Here is a 26,985-nt window from a genome sequence, read left to right as displayed (position 1 = left end):
AGAATATGGAATTTGAACACGATTCCATATTCTTCATCAGGTTCTCTTGAGCTGACCAAGTAACCAAAAGATATAGAGGAACCCATCCATGTTTGTAAAATAAAATACCACTGGGACTCCAGTTTATTAAAATTTAATAAAAGTCACTTCCAAGAATGAGAATCCTGGGGTAGTGAGGCCATTAATTAGCAAGCCCATCTCAGGAGATGGGTTATGGACTGAAGTACTTTGAACACAGCCCTTCAACACCAGAATGGTTTTTTTTGTTCACATCACAGCTGTCCTGCTATCTTCTAGTCTTCAGTGAATCCTCTCTCATGTTTGTAATTAAAACCCTATTTACCATCATAATCCACAGTCACCTGAGCTGCTTTTCTGAAACCAGGGACATAGAACTGTTTCACTTCATGTGTCGCTTAGCTTGATGCTAGTAAAAGCAGCAAGCAGTGGTATTTAATAGATCAGCATTGCAAATTCCACACAAAATGTTTCAATAACCACACAGTCTTTGAAAGCACAAGTGTCCTTTACACTAGCTACCTTGGAAGTCATAATATTCTTTTTTCAATATGTCATAAGTGTCTTAAGCATTGTTGGAAATTTTCCTTTGTAATCGCCTTAAGATCCACTTGTAAATCACATTAAAAAATCAATCTACTTGCTTTATAATCCAATCTAAGTTGACATACAAACATAGCATTGCACCACTGGATCTCTTACTTTATAAACCAGACTTGCCCTGCTGACTTCAGACTCTTAAACTTCCTTCCCCTCGCCCTCGCGAGCAGCAGCTGTCTCTGCTGAGTGAGAATATGCTGGAGGGGCAGGGCCAGGGCAGCTTCATTAGAATATCTAATTCCTCAAGGTGACCACTTAATGGAGACAACCCTAACTTGGTTTTTCTGATAAGTACATACTTTTAAACATTGTTAGAACGATTGTTAGCCCTTAGAGTGCTTTGCCTTCCCTAATATCCATGCCTTCCAATTCAAAGGCAAATTACAAATTTTATTATCTTGGGCAACTTAGTTTAATTTCACCTTTCAGAAGTGCAATAATAAGAGCTAATGTAGTCCTTTTAAGCTATGTATCATTGGTACACATTTTACGGGACTATCCTTGTTATACTTCTTTTCCCTATAGCCCTAGCTTCTTAAACTCACCAATAACTGGACCTATAATGACTGTAGATCTGATAGAACCTCATGTTTCGAACAGAAAAAGAGTAGACAGCAGATTGCAATGTGTGCCTGGGACAGAGGTCAGGAGGGGGAGTGGTCGGTCACATCTGTCTTTTTTGGATGATGAAGAAACCGGGAGCATGGGAGCTTGTCTTATTGCTCCTGTTTGTCGCAACACTTACCCCCAAGTATCTCTCATTTAGAAAACCCTCTGACTCCAGGGGTCCTGCTGCTGGCCTCCATGGTCAGGGGTAGGAACTCCACCCCTCCAGAGGTGAGATTCTTCATTCACAGGGAGCTGCAGGTGCTCCCAAGGAGAACATTCAGTCCCAGAACACATTCTCATCAAGGCTGTTGGCCACCCAGTTCACTCCCCTGAACCATGTTCATTCATTCACGTAACAAGAACATTCACTTTTGGCATGGTTTTCTGACCCACGTCCATTGTGCGTAACAGTGACTCTGACTCAGACAGATACAGGACAGGATATGATTCGACCTTCTAACATCACACTGATTATCAGGAATACAAAGTAAAGGAGGAACATTGTGAAGCCAAGGATCTTGTTCATTTTCCATTTGCAGGATGCAATTGAAGAAATCACAAACAGGAGCATGAGAAAAAGCAAGACAATTGCACAAAACAAGCCATTGCTGCTGACGGGGACGGGCTGTAATCCATTGATGAGAGAGAAAAGCAGCCAGGGGACAGGTAGTCTGCAAGGATGAAGAAACAGTGTGAACATTCTTAGTGTTTGTAATAATCCAATACATGCAAACAGTATTTTACAATTTACAAAACACTTTTCCGCCCAAAAAAAAAAAAGCCTATGAAATAGTGCAGAAAATATTAGCCTCATTTCATGGATAAGAAAACTAAGTTTCAGGGAAACTAAATTATGTGCCCAAGGACTCACTGCTAGTAACTGGAAGAGGCTAGATTAAAACTGGTTTTCTGGATCTGAGGGTTTTTTTCTTCACACTTCATGACTTCTGCATCACTAACCCAGATCAGTTGATGTGTGACTCTTTAATCTCTACATTTTTATGATGAGTCCTAGCTCAGGAAAACATTTCTTTAAATTCTCTAGTGATTACGGCTCTCCTGTCCCATCCTCCATACACACACATACACAAATTGAAATTAAAGAAACCAATAGACACCACCCAAATCCAGGACATGATTGAGGAAGTGAAAACAGTCCAGGTGCTCTGCTCTGACCGAACTGGGCAGAAGGGTAAGAGAACCGGGACAGGAGCAGACCGCACTTGCTTGTTTACACAAAACGCTTGTGGAGCCTGCGAGCTGGCGGAAGCCCAAATGCAAAGGGCCGGAATTTCAGGAAGTGAGCCTGAGTCACGGCTACTTCCAACCCTACCTCCACCGCACCGCAGGCCAGTAAGCAGGGCGTTTGACTGTATTTGGTAATGGAATTTAATGGACTTAAGTTTTCAATTCATCTGTGAATTCCAGTTCAGGTACATTGCAAGCAGCGGTTTAGTTCTCATCCCATCTGGCTATGATGAATGAAGAGGATACTTTGTTGCCTTATAGAAACAAATAATAGAAATGCCCTTTTATCCCATGTATAAATAATGAAGCAGAAAACCAGCCAAGAACCCACACAGTGGTTTCCAGTCATAGTTAATGTGCCTTGGTAAGTAAGCAGCTTTGCCACTCACCCCACGGTGATATCAAATATGTTGCTGCCCACAGAGCTTGACACAGCCATGTCTCCCAGGCCTTTCCGGGCAACTATCACACTGGTGATGAGGTCAGGAATTGACGTGCCTGCCGCTAGGATTGTCAAACCCATGATCTCTTCAGAAATGCCTATTGTTTCACCAACCTGGTAAACAGGAACAGTAATGAGAACTGTGGCACCAAAGGGAAAGTTTGAGGCTCTTCAAAACACCAACCACATACTACTTTGTGCAAACCCCCCACCCTTCCCTGAGCTCAGCACACTCCCTGGGCCTGAGCGAGGGAGGCTGACTGTGGAACTGACAGCTCAGCAGATGGGCCACAGAGAGAGAGGACAGGGCCCCTGCTGAAGGCTTCAGAGAGTGATGCTTTTCTACCACCTCTCAACTGCACCACCCCTACGTTCTCAAGAGAACCACTCCCCGCAAGGTCTGTGGGGTCACAGTTCCATTTCCAGAACCACGGCCACTGCTATGTGTCAGGAACCAAGAGGCTGGAGACAGAAGTACGAGAGCACCCTGACACTGCTCTCAGCCTCGTGAAGAAGAGTTTGTGAACAGCAGTCACAGTTCTGTGCTAAGTGCAGTATTCCACATGGGACAGAAAAGCCGTGGCGGTCAGAGGAAGACTCATGACATGCTAGAGAGGAGGCAGAAACACCTGGCTCATGCGTGTGTACGATTCCACCGGGTGGGGAGGAGTGCGGGCTGCACGGCAGGGGAAGCAGGGAATAAATAAGTGGGCAGCGGGGTCAGACTGTGAAGGGCCTTCCTTCTGTGTCATGCTACAGTGGGAAGACTTTCTAAGGCAGAAGAGCCACACTTGAAAAGCGCCACTTTCATTAGAATAAAAAGTCAGCTTTTAAGCCTTTTCAATGTAGAAACAATAAATCCACTCGATCCTTAGCATTCCCTCGGTACTGGAAATTCACCCTGAAGGAAAAAAGTGTCCTTAGAACCTTCTGATGGGGGATTCAGTTTCTGCTGTTCACCCACTCACCTGGTGAGCCCACCATACCATGAGGTATGAGAACATGGCTATCCACATGATGGATCCCAGGAAGGTGATAGCAAAAAACTTCCTAGACTCCTGTTGAAAAGTTTGAAAAGGGAGAGAAATAAGTTGCAGAAGCTGAAAGTCTTTGGCTCTTCTGACGGAGCCCCAGAATCAGTGACAAGATGTGCTGGAATTGTGATGGGGAGGATCTGGAGACATTTGAGCTAAGATCTGTCTCCAGGGAGGCCCCTTAGAGGGCTGGGAAAGGATGGGGTGGGTGCCCATAGGCGAGTCCAGCCAGTGGGGGGTTGGGCAGTCACCAAACTGAAGGGAGCTACTGGCTCACCCTAGACCCAGACGGATCTCGTATTGGTTTGACTTCTCCCCCACCGAACCCCGGATCAGAGATGGACTGCCTTTGGGAAGGGCATGCTAGACCTTTCCCTACAGGTAGGAATGCTGGGTGGAAATCTCAACTTTCACCCTACGTTTTCAGAATGTCCCTGTGAAATATGGAGAGGGTGTAGCACTAGTCCCTTACTAAGATCAAGAAGCTGAGGCAGGAGACATGGGGGCTGTCACCCTGCTCGTGGAGGTAGAAATAAGCATGTAATCGGGCCTCCCAGCTATGAGCATGGCCCCCTCGGTGCACAGTCTCCATAGCTGCAAATTTCACCCCAGATAGTCTGTGGTTGAGCCCTGCCAGGCTGGTTGGCCCTCTCCTGGCCTCCCTGGGTGTAGGCGCCCGGGGGGCAGACTCACCAGCCTCCGGACATCGGGCACCGTCAGCCACAGCGGGAGCACGATGGGCAGGAGGAAGAGGTAAGCGGCCTGCTTCTGCCTGGTGTCAGGCCACGCCAGGGACAGAGGCGCCTCGGCTGCCTCCGCCTCCTCCTCCTCCTCCTCCTCCTCCTCCTCTTCCTCCTCCTCATCTTCACCCTCACCTCCATCATCTCCCTTCTCGCCATCTGTACACTCCTCATCACTTTCAGCATTGAGTTCCTGCTCTTCGGTTTCTCCGTCATCACCTTTCTCTTTCCCGTCCTCTCTTGCTTGGCGTCCACCTTCCGCTGCACCATCTCCTTGTCCTGCTTCAGTTGCACCTTCACCTCCGCTTCGCTGTCCGTTCTCACCTTCACCAGAAGCGTCCGCCTCTTCACCTCTCACCTCACCTGCGCTCTCAGCTCCAGCCACGTCCTCCTGCGGCCCAAAACCACAGATTAAGGCACAATAACTACTAATTAATAGTAGCAGATACAGTGCTAATGAGGATAGGATGCTGATAAGAATGATAAAGTGTAACTGCTGCTTGTTTTCCTTCCCAGTGTCTCCCCATTCTCTGTTGTTCTCTCAGAATGAATCTGAAAACTTGGGTAAGAGGAGAAAACGAATGCAATCATTCAGCAGAATCCCCTTCACAACTCCTGCCCAGTGGTTGTCCTGTCGTTATTCGATCAAATCCAGGGATGGAGAACTCACCACCTAAAGCAGCTGTTGTCATCTTGACATCTGATTGGTTTGGAGCCCATGTTTGTACCAAGATTACCTCCTGTACACAGGGTGACTCTTTGGGGTCACACAGAACAAAGCTAGTCACTATTCCACGAGACAGCCCTCCTCCCTGCGTCAAAGATTCCCAGGTCCTTCCATCACTACATGCTATGGACTAGAGCCTCCTTCCCATCTTGGCGAACTCATTCTAATGAACTCACGTCTCATGAAGAAGCTTCCAGAACTGAACAGAGAACACCGTATAGAGTGGAAGAGGATTATCACGTCCCTTATCTTAGATACTATGCTTCCATTAATGTTGGCTAATATGGCATATCTTTCGGTGATCACGTCACATTGCTGAGTCTACTAAAACTCCCAAAGGGTTATATTGCATTATATATCACGATGATAATTAATACCTACTTATTGAGGGTTTTGGGGTGTCAACCACCAAGCTAAGTGGTTTAAATAATAACAGCACTTACTATGTTTCATGAGTCAATTAATTTATGATATAGATAGTATTAAACCCATCCCAGACAGATGGAGAAACGAGGGTTAATAATTTGCCCATGTCCACGAGTTTGTAAGTGACGAAGGTGGGATTTAAATATGGATAGCCCCACTCTCAGCCTCTTAACCATTAAGCTACCTTGCTTTGCAAATACCAGGGCTAAACAAGATCTTTGGTTCCCAAACCTAGTAGTCTGGTGAACTTACTATAAATACAAATTCCCAGAATAAATAATTTAATTTAATAAAAAATGCAGATTTCCTGGCTCCGTCTGGACCAAATGAATTAGAACTTCTGAGCTGAAAGCCAGGAATCTATTTTAACAGGCTTACAAGTGATCCTAACAAATTCATCTGCAGACCAGCGTTTGGGACCCTTGAACTGACTCCCTCTGCCCTAAAAGTCAGTGATCCGAGGGTCTTCACATTAGGCACCCAACTAACCTATCACAACCTGCTGATCCAGTCCCTTGAGAAATGACCCGGGCTATGTGCTCAAGTAGTACGTCATCTGTAACAAATTCTGTGACACAGCCAACCCCCAAGGGATGCTCAGCGATTCTCAATTCTGCTGCCTATTAAAATCACCCGGAGGCTTTAAAAACATTCCCACCCAAGGATCCACCCCATAGATTCTGACTTAATTGCTTGAAGATGGGGCCTGGGCATTTTTTTTTAAGCTTAATGTACAACCAGGGTTGAGAACCCCTGATGAAGTAGTGAAATACTAATATCCATGAAGCCTGTGCTTTGAATTGGGAATGAAGAGTGAGAAGATTTTAGTCTGAAGTAATTCCTGCCCTCCCTTCCCCATCCCTATCAGGAGAGAAGGCTTCCTGGAGGAGACAACAAATCGTTTGAATCGGTAGGTATGGGAGTGTCTGCCCAGCCTGAGAACTTTCTCTCCTAACAGCCTCTGTGACCTGGTTTGAACAGACCCTCTCTCTTCTGAGCCTGGGAGCCAGTCCTTGTTGATCCCCCTGTGGGTGGGAGGACTGGAGCAGTGACTCAGGGCTGCGTGTGCTAAGGAGGAAGCAAACGGAGCTGGGTTGCCAGGAGAGGCCGGGTGGTGGAGCCTGCACACAGAGAAGGTGGAGGGAGAAGCCGCCAGGGGCGCAGATGCTTCTCAGGCCTCGGTCCTGTCTGTGTGAGACAAGCTTCACTTCCTGCTCTGGGATTCCAGGAGACGCCTCTGTGTCCTCCTAATCCATTGCTATAATGGGTCAACTCAGGGCACTCATGATCCCATCAAGATGTCTCAGACACTAAACCCAAAGTTGCTGGCTCAAGGATGAGATACGATTCTGGGTGTCAAACAGAAAAAACGAACGGGTGGAACTTGCAAACTGAATGCTAATCTGCTGTCAGTCACTCAACCCTTATTGAGCAGAGCTGTGTGCCAGGCATCGCGTTTCTCTCTGGGGGGACAGAGATGACTCAGACTTGGATCCTGCCTTCGGGAACCTCACCACCTAGCAGGGAAACCAGGAGAGATTCGTAAATAGAATACAAGAAAGACAGGGATGAGAGCCCTGAGAGAGGCACAAAGCACCATGAATTCAGACTGTGGGGATCAGGGAAGCTTCCCAGCAGCTGAGGCATTTACACTGGCCTGAAGGGGTGGGTGAGATTAGGACAGAGGAAGGTGGAGGGGAGAAGGCATTCTAGGGGGAGGAAACCAGGGGGGCTGAGGCCTGCAGGTGGAAATGCATGCAGACAGGAAGCCCAGCTTGGCTGCAGCGCGGTGAGAGAAGAGGCTGTGAGGCTGTGAAGGTTGCTCGTGTTCTGACGGCACCAGTTCTTACAGTGACAGGAGGCAACACCGTCTCATACATATTTTCTCACTGTAAGGCGTTATGGTGAACTAACTGGCCCCATGAGGTGTTTGATCTTCAGGGAAAGGGCCATTCCTCAACCCAGAGGAATGAACATGAAATGGCATTTCAGACCTTCAGGAGGAAAGGATCGGGGTCAGCAAGTCCTTCCCTGGGCCTCTCGGATTCCTCCACTCGGGAAGAAGCTTGGGCCTACCTGACAGCCAGGGTCCTCCTCCTGATCTCTCGTGACAGCTGGAGCAGGGGCCGGTGTGACTGTGACCGCAGGGCGCTTGGCTGGCTCCTCCTCTTTGAAGGACAAACATGGGACAGGTCAGAAGAGAGCCAGATTTTGAAGGCAGCCGGCAGAGACTGGTGTGCGTGGTTGCAGGGCTACTGGACTTGTCCACCTCAGGCTCTCAGAAGGTTTGGGTGGAGAATATCTCGTTGATAGGGTAAGTAAAATGATGTGATGTAAATTGTTATTGCCCTGTCCACAGAGAGAGCTACAGACGGGAGCGCAGCTGGGAAGAGGTGCCCCCCCCCCCGAATTCCCATCCTGGCCAGTGTGACGAAGGAGACTGTGAACAGCTTGGGCAACTGGAGCAGCGAGAGGGATAGGTGAGGCCCCAGCCCTCAGTCTGGCCCTTGCCCCTACCTGCTGCCTGCAGAGGACCCTGACGATTTCAGAAGCAGCCGCCAGGAAGCCTTGGGATAGGGTTATAGCAACAGGAGACATGGAAAGTGGGGAGCGCTGAGTTTAGGGACAGGCTTTCTCACTTCTTGGCTGGGAGGGCTTTGGGCAAGTCACTTGACCTCTCTGAGCCTCAGCTTCCTTGTCTGTGCACGTTGCCAGGTGCAGTGAGGCAGGCCTGGGGGGCTGTGCGAAACCCACAGGGCAGGAGCTTCTCGCCACCCAAGCCCAGCTGCCACACAGATGCTGAACTCCGATGTCACCGGACCCCTCCCTGGTGGCCTTCCCTCGCTGGGATTGCTGGTCTCAGACCAGTCCCTAGCAGCACTGTCCTTGTTTAGAAGTGACAGGAAGAAGAACTAGAGTCTAGTAGAGTCTCATCTGGGATGAGATTTAGCCAAGAAACGAGTTCAGCAGCGCCCTGGCCCGCCCTGGCCCGCCCTGGCCTTCCCCATCTGAAGCTCATGGGAGCGCCAGCAGCTGAGTCAGAAAGGGAGCAGCACCGACAGGAGGAGGCCAGAGGGCAGCTGTGCGCAGGGCAGCCCCGGATTGGCAGGCCCAAGCCTGGCTCGGAGAGGCCAAGAGGCACGCCCCAGGCCCGGCCGCCAGGAGCGGGGAGGTGGCAGGAGGAGACCCGCTGGGCTGGCGTCCTCTCACCTTCTGGTGTGCCCTCTGCTTTAGCCTGAGGCTTGGCTTTGGCCTCCTGATCCAAGCCATCCTCCTCCTTGTCCTTGGAGGGCCGGGCTGTGAATGAGAACAGAAGCACCTCTTGTCTGCGGCCGTGGCATCCCTGCCATGCCCCTCAGCTAGGCTGGTCCTCTGAGCAGCCAGAGCTGCCATAGCGGGCGGGCGGAGGCTGGCCTGGGAGCTGCAGTGCCTAGATTCTGGCCCTACTGGCTTGCTCACGGTGCCCGATTCCCCAACTTTTGTCTTGAATTCCCCACACTGTCGCTCACTCAGCTGTGACAGAGCGAGCCACTCCCCCTTTCTAGTCCTATTTCCTTTCTGGTAAAATGACATTGTTTAGACTGAGGAGCAACACATAGGATTTTTTTCCCTTTTTGAGCTCAGGAGATGGCTTTTTTGAGCAATGAACTGAGGAGGCTTCTGATCCAAGGTTGGTGGATTACCAGGATTGATCAGTGATGTCTGCAGTGGGCAAGGAATGGGCAAATAATAACATTTGTTACGTTGTTAAAAAGGGAGACATTTTTGCTATCCTTGGACTAGATTAAAGTCCTTTGCAGCTCACTTGCTAGGAAGCTACCAGAATCCAGGGGCACCGTAGCTCTAGCTCCAGGGGCACTACTGGTAGCCATGTTCGTGAGCTTTCCTTTCTGGTGGGAAAGGAGAAACAGCTGACCGCCAAGCTCCCTGCTGCACCTTTTTTGACCCCAGATACTTGGAGCACAAGCGGGGCCTCCTTCCAGAGCCCTGTGCATGTACCGTGCTCAGATGAGGCCCCCAGAGCATCATGCACAGAATGGTGCTGTCCTGATTTCCAGGAATGGTAAATGGGGAGGGCAATGCTCTTTCGATGTGATAATGTTCCAGGCCCCAGGCGGAGTGCTTTACGTGTATCCTTTCAGGGTGGGAGGCACAGAGACTGTGGTGCAGAGGCTCAGGAGGGACCTCACAGCCGGGCAGCCTGGGAGGGTGAGGGCAGTGGCACAAGTTATAGAGCAAAGTGCTGCCACGGGTCTATTCTGGAGTCCAGGCTGGCCTCTCTTTAAAGGCAATACCATGATACACTATGAGCACTCATGTGGGGGTCCACGAGACAAAATAAATAAAAATGTTTTAATTGCTACAATTCAATATTAGGTTAGCTCGGATTCTGGTGTGAGAGAGCCTGGGTTTGAATCCTAGTCCCTCCTCTTGCTAACCGGGGACCTATATGGGTGATTCCTTAACCTCTCTGTACCTCAGGTTCTTCATCCATAATGTCTTACAGAGTTGTTGAAGGAATAAATGAATTTATACAATGAATTGTGCTTAAAATGGTGCCTGGCACCTAGAAAACACTGCGTGTTAGTTCTGACTTCAGTGGTGACTGGACAACAGGAGTTGAGGGCAGCTGTCCCAGAAAGCAGCTCCACAGCGATGAGGCCCCGTGTTCTGGAAGGCCCGAGCTGGGAGGGAGCCTGAAGATCCTCCAGTCCATAAACAGAGAAGGTGCAATCTGGGAAGCTGGCTGGCTTGGACTCTGCCTGGGTCCAGGATGGGCAGGAAATATAAACAAGTCTGGAATTTCCTCCATTCAACCTGTCTTCTAAACTCTCAGAGTTGGTTCAGCTGCAGCCGCCTCTGGGAGTGGGCTCCATTCTGCAGAGCCACCACTCTGGCGTGTGTGGCCCCCCGAAGAGCCCCAGCGGGCCTGCCCAGCAGGTCCTCGTCAGACCTGCGATGTCAGGAGGCGGGCCCTCCATGCCTCCGTCCAGACAACTCCAGTGCCCTTCTGGTCCTGACCACGCACTGCAGTCTTCTGTGAGCAATGCAAAGCTGTTAAAGGGATGCTGCCCTGGTCCCAGTCCTGGCGCTGAGAGTACCTGCTGACTGGCTGGAGGAGCTGGCAGGAAAAACGAGTTCCCCTTGTTCCTTCTCATCCCTCGGCACACACCCCAACCTCTCATTCCCCCTGCCAACGAAGAAGGCAGGTGAACCGCAGGGCCTCTTTCTGTTTGTCCCCATCTGTTCCTCTGTCTCAGCATCTCTCTCTCTCTCTCTCTCCCCCCCAAACCCACACGCATCCAGCTGAAGTCACCAGAAGAGGAACAGGGTCCTGGAGAGGAAAAGCCCTTCCCAGGGCAGGTGCGAGCTCAGACCACACCTCAGCTCTGTGGAAAGAGCTGTCACGCCTGGGAAGGGAGAAGCGTCTGGACAGCCATTGGGAAACAGCACATAGAAACACAAACGTGTCTCTGGAAAGTCTTGGGAACAAAGGCCACTGTCACAGCCCTGGGTGGTCCCAGCCCCGCCTGCGCGGAGCCTCAGGGTCTAGAATCAGGGCTGGCCTCTCTGAGCACACTGCCTCCCAGAGCCTATCCACAGCCATTCACCACGGCCCTTTCCATGCCAGCCCCACGATGTACCAGGCCTGCTGGTCTCCCCGGGATGACTGCCTCTGGCTCCACCACCACTCGTTTCCCCACGGGGCCTCTCAGCCCTCAGCGCAGCCGGATCATCTCCTCTTAGTATCAATCTCCCCTGACCTCAGCCTGGCCGGGCCATCACATAATCCTGTTAGGACAAATAGGTCAGCGGGTGGCTGTTGGTCAGGGAAGTGACCCAGGGCAGGGGCCCCGTGTCCCATTCAGGAGGTCTCTACATTCAGGACTTTGCTAGAGTTTGTGATTCCGTGGGGAGTGGCCAAGAATAACCCAGAGATACAGCCCCCTTCACTCTGTCACCCGGGCCAGGTGTGCCCCCAGCACGATCACCCACAGGCCGCCAGGTGCTGCAGGCTCTGCTCTCAAAAGCCCAGGGGTACCGGTTTTCTGAGGCTGACACGTGGGTGTGGCCTCTCGGTGTCAAGGCTCACCTTGATGATGTGTTAAGGAAGGTTTGACCACCTTGTCTTTGACTCTGCTTTTCACAGTATAATATGCTTCTTTTAAACACCCAACAACCAATATTGTGTCTGAAGAAGGCACTTCAGAGCCTGAGGAAATTCGGAGCCCCTAAAACTTGTCCTTGAACTGTAAGCTGGGCAGGGTGCTCCCCGGGGCTCATGCGTCAGCCTCTGGCATCTACTCAGCTCAGTTCTCAGCCTCCTTCCCAGCTACACTCGGACCCTGGGGCCAACCTTCCCTTCATGGGCCTCCTGCCTGGGCTCCCAGTTCTGTGCCAGAGCCCCAGAGATGGAGGAGCCCAAAGAGGGCAGGAGTGCCCCTGAGGGTGCCCTCCAGGGGCCTGGGAAGCATGCTGGGGGCAGGTGCCTTGGGAGGGGCTAGCAGGCAGGACTTAGTAAGGTGGCTGGTGAGCATCTCAGTTGCCCCCATCATTTTTGTTAAGTTGGACATCAGTCCCTGTTGTACTTTGCACCCTCACCACCCCCAGAAGTGGTCCTGGCAGCTCACAGAGTGTCCTTTGAGATTCCTGGTGGGGGGAGGGAATAGCAGGCCTCTAAGACTTAAGAGCTGAAAACAGAGCAGAGGGAGGTGCCTTTCAGGGCTCTGGGCTGTGGGGCCTACAGGAGGTGCCCCCTAGAAGCTACCCTGGCCATCAGCCTGGGCCAAGCTGCATGGCCAGAGACTCTGTGGTTCACTGGAGCCGGCTGGTGGGTGGTGGGCTTTGCCGGGAAGTCACGGGGGCATAGTCTATGCCCCCATGTAGACCATCGCAGGGCACGTGGCACTCGTGGCCTCACTAACTGCAGGTGAACCCCTTCATTTGACACTTAGAAGGGATACAGAGGCAGGACATAGTGGGATGTGCATGCCTAAGGACCTTAGCTCCTGGGGCCCCTCCTGATGAGCCCCGGCTGCCACACTGTGGCTCCTCACCACCCACTCTCCTTGGCGGACTCTCCCCACTTCCACCTTCTGACTCTCCATTTTGCAGGCCCCACTTCTTGTCCAGTGGCAGGAGGGAAGGAGTGGACAGGGAAGCCACGCAGGTCTGGGGAGGCCTTGCTTACCTTCCCCCAGCAGGTCCAGGCTGTGCAGCATGAGCTGGTAGATGGTGCTGCGGATGGTGCTGGTGTGCAGAGAGGCGGAGCTGCTCCCTCGGGTCAGCGCTGCCGGGAGCTGGGCAGGGGAGAGCCACACAGGCCTGGGTGGGCCCCTGTCACGCCAGGGAGGAGCCACCCGAGGGCCTCGGGAGCCCTGCCTCCCTCCCACAGGGATGAGGGCCGAAGCACAGCAGCCTTACCCCGGCCTCCCCGCTTCCTTCACTTCAGCCAGGAGAGCTGCTGGGCTCTCTCAGCCTCCCCTCACTCTTCCATGCCTGGCTAACTCTCCATACTGAATAAATCCCCCAGGATCTCAACGGGGAGCAGACAATGTGTCCTAAAGATGCCACATTACTGAGGGTTTGTCCAGCTCTGCAAGTAGCCCCCGACAGAAACACACACTCACCCGGCCCACCACACAGACAGGCCCCTGAGCATGGGTACGTGCTGTGCCGCTGGCCCAGCTCCCAGGGGTAAGCAGGCTGCTAGCTCTTTCTACAGAAAAGGAAATGAAACCTCAGCGGGGCTCGGTGGCTTATCCCAGGGTGTGTGGGGGGTAAATGAAAGAATTAAGACTAGCACCCGGATCTTCTGATTCCCAGGCCAGTGCTTTTTTTTTTTTCTGTCCACGTACTCAAGAGACCTTCACAGGCACACACACACACATCTTTATGCACAGATACATAGATGGGACACACACTCACAGTGGCACATATATGATTCACAAGGGAACATGCAAAGAGACAAAGGCTGGCTCAGTCCCTCCCTCCCTCCCTGGCCCGCACCCCCATCCGTCTGGGTCTGAACTCTTCTGCCATCTAGCGGCTGTGGTAACTACTCCCCAGCACGCCTGGGGGTTTTCTCTGGATGAAGGAGGTTTGATTCCGGCCCCAGCCTCTCCCCTCTCGTAAGCCAAAGGCAGGTAAGACAGCGTTTCGGGAGCCTCAGACTCCCCGCCGCCTCCCATGTTGCTCTTAGTCTGGGGCATTCCGAAGCCGGTCACAGCGTGTTGGGGCTTGAGTTCCTCTAGTCCAGTCATCTTGCAGATGCAGGATCTGAGGCCTACGCTCACACAGCAGCTCGTGACAGAGTGGCCAGTGACATCCTGGACCTCGCACCCAAGCTAGCCCCTCTTCCAAGCCACCTGGAGGTGAGAGTCCCTCAGGCAAAGCAGCCAGCTCCTTCCCCGGCTTACCGGGGCAGTGCTCCCAGGAGCGTCCCGAGTTGAGCCCAGCCCAGGATCCCCAGCCTCGGGGCCTCAGTGCCCAGGTTTGCGGCTGTCCTCTCAGCCCCCGCAGTGTGCCCACCGGGCAGACTCCACATGGCACCCACCTTTAGCTTCTTGTTTTCCTGCAGCTCATCCACCACAACGGCCCCGTTACCTGGCTGCGAACAGGGACAGGAGTCACAAGGTGCTTGTCGGAGGGAACCTTGCTTCTCTCCTACTTGTCTCTTTCTCTGGGGAGCCTTCAGATTGGAATACAGGAGCAACCCAGTGGCAACCCGGCCTCAGAGGATGTTTTAACATGTGCAAGACCTTCACAGGCACACACACACACATCTTTATGCACAGATACATAGATGGGACACACACTCACTCACAGTGGCACATATATGCCTGCCTTCAGCCTGCAAACCGTTTTTGCAGTCAAATGTGTCCACTGACTATGGTCCAGTAACTCCAGCTGTCATTCAGTCCCTCAAATGCACCATCCTCTTTACCCACCTGGAGACCTTCACCACAAGGGCCCTCCTGCCCTGTCTGGAATGCTCTTTCCTCCACCCTCCATATTTCAGATTCCCACTTACATGTCGCCTTCCTCTGGGAAGCTAAGGTGCCCATCTAAGCCTTCTGTAGGCTCCTGTTCTTTCCCTTTAGAGCACTTTCCCTGATTTATCTGTATGTTATTTGTATGTGAACAAACATACAAAGAAATTGAATGCCGCATTAGCACCTTGAAGGCAGACTGCCTATTTCATTCACTCTGTGTGTCCAATAGGAAAACACTGCCTGGCACTTAGCAAGGGTTCAATAACTATTTGTTAAATGAGTGAATGAATGAACTGTCGTCTAAATAAACCTAATCCATTCTCACTCCTGGCCCCTTATGCATGCCTTTTCCCTCTGCTTAAAATGCCTTGTCCATTCTTCTGTGTCTACCGATTTTTCAGAAAACTCAGGGGAATTCTTATATAAAGCTTCCCTACTGGCCCCTTCCACCCCTGCCGTCCCTCCGGCTCACTGCTATACCTCTCTCTTCAAAGGCTCTGTACCGACACTGAGCACATTTGGGGACAGCAAAATCTGGCTCTGTAATCCAGTAAGTGCTAGTGGTCTGGAGGACCTTAAGGCAGCCATCTGAGAGCTGGGACAGCCCTAGAAAATCCAAGACGAAGAAGCATTAAGCCCAGAATAGTTACTGTCTGGACCACTTTGCATTTACTGCCTTATAATACCATTTGAACTTCTAAAAAATCATTGTTTAATTTTTCACATACGTGAGTTGTCTACCCAGATAGATTCCATATTTTTCTGATCTTACGATGTAGTCATCTCTGTTCCTCTAACCTGTGGCATAGTGTCTTGTACACAGTAGGTGCTCATAATGGTGAGCTGAATAAGCAAGTGCCTTTGCTTATTTAAGTGCCCTCTAGTGCCATCTTCAGGCAGCAGGATCACTAATAGTTGCCCAAAGTAATAGTCTTTACTTCCATTGCTGGCCTCCACAGTCCAAACTAGAGATGGACTTGCTAAACTCCCTTCTCCATTCAGCTCGGAAAATACTGCCTGACCCAGGGCTTACCCACGCATCCATCCACCCAACCTGTCATTCATTCAGTTCTTATTCCCTGAGCCCTGCTGTTTACATAGCACTGTGTTATGCTAGAGGGATACAAAGATGTTTAGGACGTGGATTCTATGTCCAGAAACGGACTTAGAACAAAGATATAACACAACACATGACAAAACAGAATGTCATTCAAGAAATGAATGGCTTAGACAAAGGTGCTGTGCTGGAATGGACAAGGAAGGCTTTCTGGAGGAGGTAGAATTTGGGTAAGCTTTGAAGAATGGGGGAAGTTTGAATGCTTGGATACACATTGCTGAATGAATCAATGCACTGAAGTACAAAGGAACGAAATGGAGCGGAAATCACCAACCTGAATGTGAAAGGAGCACTGCGGGTTTTCTCAGCAAGTCCCCCGACTGTTTCATGACACCCCATAAGCTTCCTGGGATACTGGAGGCTACAGTGGTGCAGCCATCCCACTATTATCCTGTCCAACCTTCACCCAGTGAGTTCTTAGAGGCCAAAGACATAGGGGCTTGAATCCTCTTTGGAATGGCTAGCTCTGTCCGCAGAGGGGCAGGAAAGACTGACTTTTGCCCTGTGCCGCACAGGCCTCGTAGTTCTTCTGCCATTCAGATTTATTCAAGCCAAAATATGTCACGATGAGTTCATTGTTTTTGGACATGTTAGTATCTTCCAACTTCAGTATGTATGCACTTCTAAGTTTCTGCAACCCCTCCCATCCAGTTTCTCATTCAACACTGCTCGCTCCATGAAACAGACAAGACCAGTATTACTGTAGCTATTTTTAGATAAGAAAACAGACGCAGATTCTGTGACTTGCCTGCACTCATGAAGACAGGGGACTCCCATCTCCTAATCTCCACTCAGAGGTTTGTTGTTTACTACATCACGTCTTTTCCCAATCATAAATAAGGAAATTCCCTAGTGGCTCTATTTCAAATTATTCACATTTCAGGTAAACGGATGTGAATGTTTGTCTGCACTGGGGTGTGGACGATGGGTCCACCTGCAGCGGCAGTACCGATGCTTTGAGAACATGCCCTTATTACAAACACCTTCCCGCGCCTGCCTCTCACACCACAGCTTTCTCCCTCCTCTTCCGTCAGCCTCATCACCCACCTTCTCCTTCTCATGAAAATTCGCAAAGGGACTGAGGATGTCTTCAGCTCGGCCAAAGCCCCCAGCCCCTCTGATGCACCTAGCTGAGGATGAGCAGCGAGACCCCTTGCAGCCGCTCGTGGGACCTTGTGGGGACAAGCACGGCAGCCCCTCTGGGCGCTTCTCCTCCTGGCCTCCAATTTCTATTTCCCACTGATGTCTCAGGTAACCACGGACCTCTCCTCTTCTAGACCACCCATGACACAGAGGGGACTCCCCATTCCAGGCCTGCACTGGGGACGGCCTTGCCTCCCGGTCCACTCATTTGTCTAGGCTGGACACCCAAAGTCCTGCCCAGATTCCTCCCTCTCCCTCACAGCCCAAGTCCAGTCAGCCATCCGACCTAGTTCCTGAAAGTCTTCAGATCTGGCTCCATCTCTCCGTTCTCCTGCCTGTAAACCTGCAACAGCCTCCTGACTCCCGATCTGCTTTTCTTTTGGTTCATTCTCCACCCTCAGCTAGAGTGACTCCCTGAGCAGAGCACATCGTGTCCCTCCCCTGCATCCTGGGGCTCGCTGTCCTCAGGAGGGAGTCCAGCCTCCTCGGCTGAGCACACACCAGCCTCCTGCTGGCCTCCAGTCCGGTGCTGTCTAATAGAAATAGAACGCAAGCTACATACATAATTTTAATTATCTTAGTAGCCATATTTTTAGAAAGTAAAAGGAACAGGTGAGATTAATTTTAATAATGTACTTTATTTAGCCCATATGTCAAAAATGTTATCATTCAACATGTACTTAATATTAAAATATTAGTGAGCTATCTTTCTTCTCATACTATGCCTGTAGAACCCAGTGTGTATTTTATACTCACAGCACATGTCGATCTGAACTAGCCCCGCTTCAAGAGCTCAAGCTTCCTGTAGCTGGTGGCACCGTGCCGGATAGCGCAGCTGGAGTCTCGTCACGCTCTCTCATTCCCTGGACTTGACACATGGCAAGGAGGGTCCTTACCCTGCCTTCAGTCAGCCAACCCCTGCTCGTCGTTAAAGACCCATTGAAGCATCACCTCCCCCCGGAAGCCTTCCCTGACTCTCTGGTCTGTTGAGATGTCCATTCTCCGCAGTACTAAATCAGTCAGCTCTTACTGTATCATTACACATGATATGGTTACTTTAGTTTTATTTGTCTTCTCCACTGAGGAGGATTTCCATGGAGATGGTGAAGCCTAGCTTTGGGTCCCCTCCATAAACCCTTGCCAAGGCCTGGCGCTTTGTTTCATTATAATGGTTTTATATGCTTCTTCTTAAAGCATGTCAGGCCCCACAAAACCTGGATCGACTCCGACTCCTCCTCCAGGCTGGGCCTCCTTGAGGGCTGGGACTGCGCCTTCTTTCTCACTGCCTCGCCAGGCCCTACACAGGCCTCATACAAAGGGATTCAGTAACCGTCTGCCCAGTGAATGAACACTCGAGCTCTTTAGGGCTTAATCCTAACACTTCTATCTTGCTTGCTCTCTCACTGTTTCTCTAGCTCTGTCTCAGAGTAGCATCAGCCAGTCCTCAGTTTTAATTACCATATGTTTGTTGGTGACTCACAAATTTCTATTTCCAGCCCAGACCTTCTTATTGAGCTTCAGCCCATGTGACCAACCGCCTGCTGGACATACCCCCTTGGAGCACCCAAATGCACCAACCCAGAGTAGGAACCCTTGGGTCTCCCTAAGCCTGTTCTTCCTCGAGTCTTCACTTTCTCACCAGGTGGCACCACCACCCACCCTCCCGCTCAAGTCCAAACCCCGGCAGCAGCCTTGGCATCTCCCGCTCTCACCCTCCACATCCACCTCATCACCAGTCCAGATGAATCTGTCCTTCAAACATCTCTCAGAGATACATACATGCTGGGTGCCCACAACTGCACGCCTCAACTGGGCTCCCTGCTTCCACCCTTGCACACCTACGGTTCATTCTCTACGCAGCTAGGGAGTGACCTTTTAAATATGTCTCCTTGTTACATCATTGAGCTTACGTCCCTGTCGAGCTTCAGATCAAACCCAGACTCCGTATCTGATCCGCAGGGCCTTGCAGGAAGCAGCTCCCCGCTCCTCTCCAGTGCTCTCAGAACACACTCCCCTTTCCCACTGGCCATGCTGGCCGCCAATTCTTTCTTCTAACGCACCACACACTTTTCAGGCTCTGAGCCTTTGCAAATGCAGTTCCTTCGTGCAGGATTCTTCCCCTTGGAGCATGGGGTGGCTTCCTTTCTTATCTGCAGATCTCTATTTGGACTTCTCCTCCTCCAAGAAGCCTTCTATGCTCTCCCTCGCTACAGGGGGCCCACTACCTACAGTCACTCTCCATCACACACACTTATTTCTTCCCAGCACTCATCACACTCTGGAATTATCTTCTTATTTTATTTGTTTGTCATCCATCTGCCCACTCCCTGACACTAAATAATTTTCCAGTTTCCAACTTACTCAGGTGGCAGAGCCTCTGGAAATCATGCTGTTCTCTGTAAAACACCATGAATACCTAACTTCATATTTAATCCTGTCACATACACTAGGAGAAAATACTGCTGTGTTGTCTCAATGCATGTAAAATCTCACCTACAAGCACACAGGCATCCATGGAAACCATAAGCTCCTGGGCCAGGCATGGTCAGATGTCTGAGCTTTTTCTGTTTCTCATGCATTCATTTTGGCATCTTCTAGCATCCACCAGCAGGTGAACACTGAAAGCTTAAGAACATTTTATGAGGGAAAAGAAGCCCTCAAATTGAGAATTCTACTCTTACCATCTTTTCCTGACCACTGGTGGGGAGCTATCATCTAAAGAGGTAAAGGAGGGAACTCCTCAGCACAGGCTAGAATGGGCTCTGGGGGTGCACAGCGGACTCCCTGCAGCCTAGCCTGGGTGGGGCTGCCAAGGCAGGAGGGGCCCTCGTGGCTGCTTCCGGTCCACAGCCCCCCTGTCTCCACAGCAGGCAACTGGTTACAGAGGCCACTGATGAGAGCCTTTGGAATAAATATCAACCCTAAGAAGAAAAGGGAGGCCAGGCCCCTCAGGAGGCTCCAGGTTTATCTGTTTGGAGGTCCTTCAGGTTGGTGTAATAAAAATTCCTGCCAGGAGAAAAACAGCCCCCAGTGTATTTAGGAAAGAGTGGCAGACTTTTCTCGAGAGTTTCACCCTCTGAAGTATTCCTGAGGGCAGGCTGTGGTGGTGGGGTTCCCAAAGGGGCCCAGAAAAGGCTCGTTCCCCTGCTTGCATCCCTTGGGCAGTCTTGCCAGTCGGCGTCTCATGCAGATGGTGGTGCTTGCTGGCTGAGCTTGAAGCCCTGTCTATCAAGGTGCTTCAAATACAGATAAACACGACTTTTCAGCCAAGCTAGTACCTCAGCTTTGCTGTTTGTTGGCTTTCTGTGACTATGCGTGGTCAAGACAGGTCAGATATTTATTAGTTTTGGCCAGAACAAACACCTGAGAGCTTCAAAATCAGGTATAAAGTTTCAGAGCCAGCTAATTTAGACTATGTTGATAACTACACAAAGATTTACCCTTTCCTTACTGGGGTCATAAAAGGCATCCTCTCGCCAATCCATGTCAGTATGACAATGTCTGAAATATTTTTCACTCTTGATGTTTTTTTTCAGCTAGTGTCAAAAGACTCTAAAATAGTTACTGTGTGTCTATCTGATGTTACAACATTTATTATGAATTCTGATTAGCATCATTAGAATTAAGGATACCCCCCCACACACACCCAAAAAAAACCTTTATCCTGGTTCTAGATTCTCAGAGCAGCATAGAAAGTAAAGTTAAAGGTCCTCCAGCTCAGAAACTCCACAGATACCAGTTGGGTGAATATTCAGTGAGAAAATGCATCCTTCTGTGCTGAACTTGTATCTCCAAGTTGTTCAGGTGGGAGAACACCTGTGAGAATGTTGCTTTTAGTAAAATACCACATGGTATTCCCATTCATTTATTTATTTTCTGGGGCTGCTTTCATTCTACAATAACAAAGTTGAATAGTTGTGACAGAGACTGTACGGCCTTCAGAGCTTAAATATTTACTCTGTCCCTTTACAGTAGATGTCTGCCAACCTCGGTATTAGTTCGCCTTACAGATGAACAATCTAAGGCCTAGTTGAAAAGCAAAGTGACTCTAGCATTTTGTATAATGATCCCTTTATTACTGTAACTCTTGTCTATGCCAGTCCTTTCTACTGGAAGGGACACAATCTTTTTATTTCCCACACTACTTTTCATTCACGTGCTTGATGATACCAGTTTGTTGAATTGCACTGACTTGTCTAGGGGAACAGGGACAGTTAGCAGCGGAGATTGGGTTCAAACCCAAAATACAGATTCATGAACCAGTGGTGAGGACCACCAAGTAGCCGTGTGACTGCCTGAGTTACTTGGCCTCCCTGAGCCTCAGTTGCCTCATCTGCAAAATGGGGATAACCATCTGTCCTCGTCTGAGAATTTGTTGACATGATGTATGTGTGGAATAGGCCCTCCGTAAGTATGCAGCAGTAGTCTGCTGGGAAATAGCCCTGAGCGCACAGGAGGGTCCTTGGTCTCCATTCCAGTTCTGACACCTGCTGGCTCTCTGACCCTGAGCAGGACTTCTCTCCTTCAGGGTCATCTGCAAACGAGGCAATTAGAGCTCAGTGGACTAGACCGGACCAATAACCACCAGCAAAGCCTGCCAGAACTGAACTCACTTAGACAAGGAATATTAGAGCTAGACAGGACATTACAGTGACGAGTTGGACCCTGTCATTTCTCCCAGAGTGGGGAAGGGACCAATCCAAGGTCACACAGTTGAAGGCAGAATCAGATTAGAACCCAGGTTTCCAGACTCAGTTCCATGATCTGGCCAGAACACATCATCTCAAAAACCCTCACGGAAGTACATTTCACCTCTTTTGCATCACACAGCTACCAGACATGTTGCTGAGTTTGGTCTCCGTCCTGCCCCAGTTATCAAAACTGCTTTGGTTAGTAGCTAAGTCCTTCAACTCTTTGCACACAAAATTCTGCTCATACCGGTGGCTTCTCCGAGACCTGTAAGTAGGCAGGCTGTGAGCCGACCTTTGCCCAAACTCACTCTTTAGGACCAGGAAAGAAATGGGGTCTGTATTCCCTGGGGTACCCTCACTTCAGAGTCTTAAGGAACAAGAAACCTAAAGATGAATTTTCAGAGATCACTTCCCCAGTTTGATCTCCTCTTCCAGGTATTGGATCAGGCAATTAATTCAGCAGGAAGGTCCCTCACAGGGGCAGAGAAATTCTGGGAAAGGAACTTTGGGCCAGAAGAAAGCCTTAAAGTTAGAGCTCCTGTGTCTGGTCTCTACTAGGCACAGAGAAAGGGCTATGCACCCAGGGCTGGCTTGTCAGTGGGTGAATGGAGCTCCCATCTTCTCCAATATTTCAAAACAAAAACAAAAACAAAAACCTCCCCCTTGTCAGACCCCAAAAAGCCACTACCGCCTCCAAATCCAGAATGTGAACAAATAGGATTAAATGAAAGTGAGGGTGCTAGGTAAGCCCAAAACAGCATTCACATGGAAGACATTATCATTTTTCCCTGCCTGGGAACTCCTGGGACGGTCTCCAAAGCCCAGCACTAATGTCATTTTCAAGGACCCAGTCAGACCAACCAGGATTCAAATGCTGCTCCCACCGCCTATTTGCTGTATGACCTTGAACTGTGGTTTAACTTCATTAGGCCTCAGTGTCTTCCCCTGCCAATGGAAATCATAATAATAGCCATTTTATAGGGTGATCAGGAGTTGAGCCAAGGCCACCCTTGCAAAGGTCCCAGCATAGATAGAGCCAGGCAGAGAATAGGACTCTGTGTAAGTGTTGAATGAGTAGCAAGGGAACCAGAGCACCCGTCTCTCGAGGTCTGACCCAGCACTTTCCACTCTTTGGTCCCTGGCTTCCCCCAACTCTTTTGCCCCAAGGTAGCTACAGAGAACTGAGCCAGCTTGTCCTTACCTTGCTGAGGTTCCCGAGGGCCATGATCTTGGTGGCTGGCCTCCTGCTGAGTTGCTCCTTCACCCAGAGCTCTAGCTGCTTGTTCTGCTTCATGGTGACCACGTAGAGGGCATAGGCCAGGAGCAGCATCAGGCTCTCCCACCAGGCCACGAGGCTGTCCACGAAGAAAAGGATGAGCATCATCAGGTCCACAATGTAAAAGGAGACATCACGGAACAAGGGCCACCAGGTGAGGTTGAGGATCTCCCGGGAGAAGAGGGCGCAGGTGCCGATGACAAAGAGGATGTTGAACACAGCAGAGCCCACGATGGTACCAATGCCCACGTTACTGTGGGAGATGAAGACACCAATGAGGGAGGTGAAGAGCTCAGGGGCAGAGCCTCCGGCAGCCATGAACGTGGCACCGGCCACGTCGTCGGAGATCTGCAGCTTGTCTGTGATGACACTCAGGGCTGGGACAAAGTACTCGTCACACACAATGGCCAAGGCCACAAACACGTACATCATGCCAAAGATGTGTAGGACCACCCAGCCCTGCTGCCGCTTCTCCACGCTGAACAGGTCTGGGGGGTACTGTGCCTTGGGGTGAAGGTCTGGCAGGCCAGGCGGCAGCGCCGAGGGATGGGGACTGGGCGTCTCTGGGGTCACGGCCGTTGTCAGGCTGGGGGAGGGGACAGCGGGCAAGGCTGGGGCCGGCTCCACAACCACACGGTGATGGACCTGGGTGCTAGGACTTGTGCTGACTCTGAGGGGTGCTACGGTGCTGGGAGCTGTGGAAGGTTTCTTTGCCAGCCCCCAAAAGGTCGCTGAGGATATTCCGGTGGTGGGTACACTGGTTCTGGGTGAGGGATTCCCAATACTCCGGGCGGCAGCAGAGGCTTTAGTTTCTGCCAGGCCACTGCCTGTCATGGTGCTTACCGTCACTTGCCCCCCGGAGCTGGCTGCAGGGTGCCGCAGGGCCGTCCCCACGGGAGCTGCCAGGTCGTTCTTTCCCACCAGCCCCCCGGGGTTGGTTGACCTGCTGTTGTCCACTCTTCTGGGGGTAGTCAGGCTGTCCTTTTCCACCAGACTCCTCGGAGAAGTCAAGATGTTTGTCGCTACGTCATTTATCAGGGAAGCTGAGATGCGACCGATTATTCCCTGCAGAGTCGTCGGGGTGGTTTCCTCCGCAGTCCTCCCCGAAGGGCTCGTCTCCAGTACGGTTGCCACACTTACACTGTCTCTCCCGGTTGTTCCGAGGGTGAGCCCGCGGCTCCTTGTCACTGTCACGGGCGCGGAGGCAGCATAACTGCCTGCTGTTCCCCCAAGCGGGGGTGGCGTGCCCCTCGTCGCCTTTGCCCTGGCAGGACTGGGGCGGTAGCTGCCCACTTCTCCCCTGGGTGCTGCTGGGGTCTGATTCTCCACCGTCGGCCCGCCTGAAGTCTGGGTGGAGGGATTCAGTCCTCCCCGCGGTGGGGTTGTGCGGCGTTCCTCCGCTCTTTGCGTGCGGGCTGCTGCTGGGCTGGAGCTGATCCTGGGTGCTGCTGGGGGGACGGCGGCTGTTCTTCCGGGTGTGCTGGCGGCGTTCTGCGTTGTTATGCCAGGTGTTGCTTCGTCCCTGCTCGCCGTGGCTTGGGGCGCCAGCGTCCCACCCTCCATGGCAGAGATGGCCCTCGGAGGGTCGCTGCTCGCCCCCATTACCTTGTGGTCGGGGAGGTCCCGGCTGGCCAGCTTTACAGGGTGGTGGGAAGAGACTACCGCCCACAGTGAGGGGAGGCCCCAGGGGCTCCTCAGCCGCTGGTAGGTGGACCCGACAATCAACATTCCCAGTAGGAAGAGGAGGCGACCCCAGTGAAGCCGCTTTGGCCGGAGTGACCTCCTCTCCTGCCTGCGCACCCTCATTAATTTGCCCATGATGGCCAGTTATGCCTGGTTACAGAAGGCCTCTCATTCTGTCCACGGAAAGATGGGGACTGTTCTGGATTCAGGTTGGTGATCAGTAAAGATTTCTCCATGAAGCCCCACCAGGAGGTATCCACAAACCTAGAGAAAAAAAAGAGGTATTTGTCCCTAAGAGGAGAGCTGGGATCCACCAAACTGTCACCTGGAAGAGTGACATTTACTCAGGGCTCTTTGGTTTCTGCTGGAACAAAACTACCCCTGCTCCAGGGAATTGCCTGCTCTTGGGGAAAGTACGTAGAGGTCCTCTAGGCTGTGAAGTTGTGTCAGGAGCCCATGCCTCTGAGCTGGGTCTGCCCAGCCCCCCTTGGTATCCCTGCGAGGGCCCTGCCAGCACCCCTCAGGCCCAACCTGAGTATCTGGGATCTCAGTCACACAGCTGGTGCCCCAGGCCACAGATCTCACCTCATCAAAAGCAGGAGGGAGGTGAGGAGACAGGATCTTAAGCTTTAGACAAAAAGAGGCAGCAATGGAAGGCAGTGCTGGAGACGTCAAGGCTCCATTTGTTTGCTTGTTTGTGGACTGACTTAAAATGATTCCACCATATCATCCTAAGAGAGCAAAGCTTAAAAGCTAATCATGGAACTTTCCAGACAGTGTGGTATACTGCGGAGGAATATAGGGAATGGAGTCAAAGGCCTGGCTTTCTAGCTCTGCTGCTTACCAACTGTGTCACCCTGGGTAGGCTGAGCCTCGTTGCCTCATCTGTGAAATTGGTAGTGTAACATCTAGGTTGATTATGCAAAGACCATCTCTGGAAGAGTATCTGGAGAAGGGAGTCAGAGGGAGACTTATTTTTCATTATATCCTAATGTTTAGTTTAACTACTTAACCTTTTTATCATATGCATGTTATAAGATTTTAAATTCAAACTTAATGTAGAAGAAATGACAATAGTAATAACAATACCTATGTCACAGGAATTTGGGGAGGTAAAAGCCCCTAAGGTCTGTGAAAAGCATTGCACAGAATCAACAATGCTACATAACTTTATGTAAGGACATAGGTGGAAAGAACATGAAAGGCCCTCGAAGAATCCTTCATTTATAAAGAAGGCTGTGAGGCCCAGCCCAAGTAAATATTTAGGAAATCTCTAATCGGAGTCCACAGACTATTACAAAACAATAACGAGGAATGATTCAATTTTGCATATGAAGTAATATTTGAGAAGTGAGATGAGTAACCCACCGACTCTCAGGTCATTAAAGGTGGGAATTACAGACACTGTTTAGGGCAACTCCCCGTTTGAGATGTGAAGACTGAGGTCTGGAGAGAAGATGTGGCTTGCTCACCATCACACAGCTAGTGAGCGGTAGTGCAAATGAGGCTTCCAGTGCCATGACCTTTCCAGAATATCACACTAGTGACAACTGCCAGCCAACCTGTCTTAACAAGAAAGAGACAAGCAAAAGAAGTAGGGAATGTATTCCTTCTTTGTCCTTGAGTCCCATAACCGTCTTCCCACCATGAAGCCTGAAGCCGACCTGTCCCTTACTCAGTTCTTTGTAGCAAGCCCACTTGATGCTCCTAAAGAAACTTTGGAGGGTCTCTCTCTTTCTGGTGTGCCTGTTATGTAACAGAGCTGAGCTGGCACCCCAGCAGATCCCTCCTACCTAACCGCATCATTTACCTTCAAACCTGGACATCTGAGTATCTTCTCAGTTCTGGAAACTTGTCAGAATCCAGTATTTCAAAGAGTGGGTCTGAAGCTGGACAGCAGGGAACACCCCATTCTCCTGCCCACAGCTCCCCGATAGAATCCTAATTCAAGGCAGGGTCGGGTGTGAAGGGCATCTCAGAGGAAGAATATCCAATCCCTGCTAATACCCACCTCTAAGCAGCTTATTGGGGCATTGTACAAGCAGGGTGCCAGTGCCTCTGCAGGGCATGAGGGTGCGGGCCTTCCACTGGGGACACCAACGGGCTCTCTGTGGGACCCTCCAGTCAAGGCAGAAGCTAGAGAAATTTCTCAAATTTGTTTCTAAGCTATTGGAGTGAGAGGTGGTGCAGGGTTTCCATGCTTAAGGAGAGGAAAGATCTGGAAAGATTCATAAG

The 26,985-nt window shown here is 50.9% G+C and overlaps 1 protein-coding gene and 1 long non-coding RNA gene across 2 annotated transcripts; one reads left to right on the top strand and one right to left on the bottom strand.

Annotated features, from left to right (window-relative positions):
- Positions 1 to 117: 117 nt before the first annotated feature.
- Positions 118 to 24,987, bottom strand: SLC24A1 (solute carrier family 24 member 1). The gene is made up of 8 exons (XM_036932289.2): positions 22,993 to 24,987; positions 13,037 to 13,145; positions 9,055 to 9,141; positions 7,921 to 8,012; positions 4,645 to 5,082; positions 3,886 to 3,975; positions 2,865 to 3,031; positions 118 to 1,898 (listed from the first exon to the last, which is right to left on the bottom strand). Exons 1-8 carry the CDS (start codon positions 24,883 to 24,885, stop codon positions 1,649 to 1,651), a joined length of 3,126 nt encoding a protein of 1,041 aa, XP_036788184.2. The 5' UTR covers positions 24,886 to 24,987; the 3' UTR covers positions 118 to 1,648.
- LOC118935713 (uncharacterized) lies at positions 3,030 to 11,171 on the top strand. Its single transcript, XR_005033962.2, has 3 exons — positions 3,030 to 3,909; positions 5,208 to 8,036; positions 8,204 to 11,171. It is a non-coding gene; the product is annotated as an uncharacterized LOC118935713 (long non-coding RNA).
- Positions 24,988 to 26,985: the final 1,998 nt, after the last annotated feature.

The sequence above is a fragment of the Manis pentadactyla genome, chromosome 11 (genome assembly GCF_030020395.1).
Source record: "Manis pentadactyla isolate mManPen7 chromosome 11, mManPen7.hap1, whole genome shotgun sequence".
Taxonomy (NCBI): Eukaryota; Metazoa; Chordata; class Mammalia; order Pholidota; family Manidae; genus Manis; species Manis pentadactyla.
This window is presented reverse-complemented; position numbering and strand designations above follow the sequence as displayed.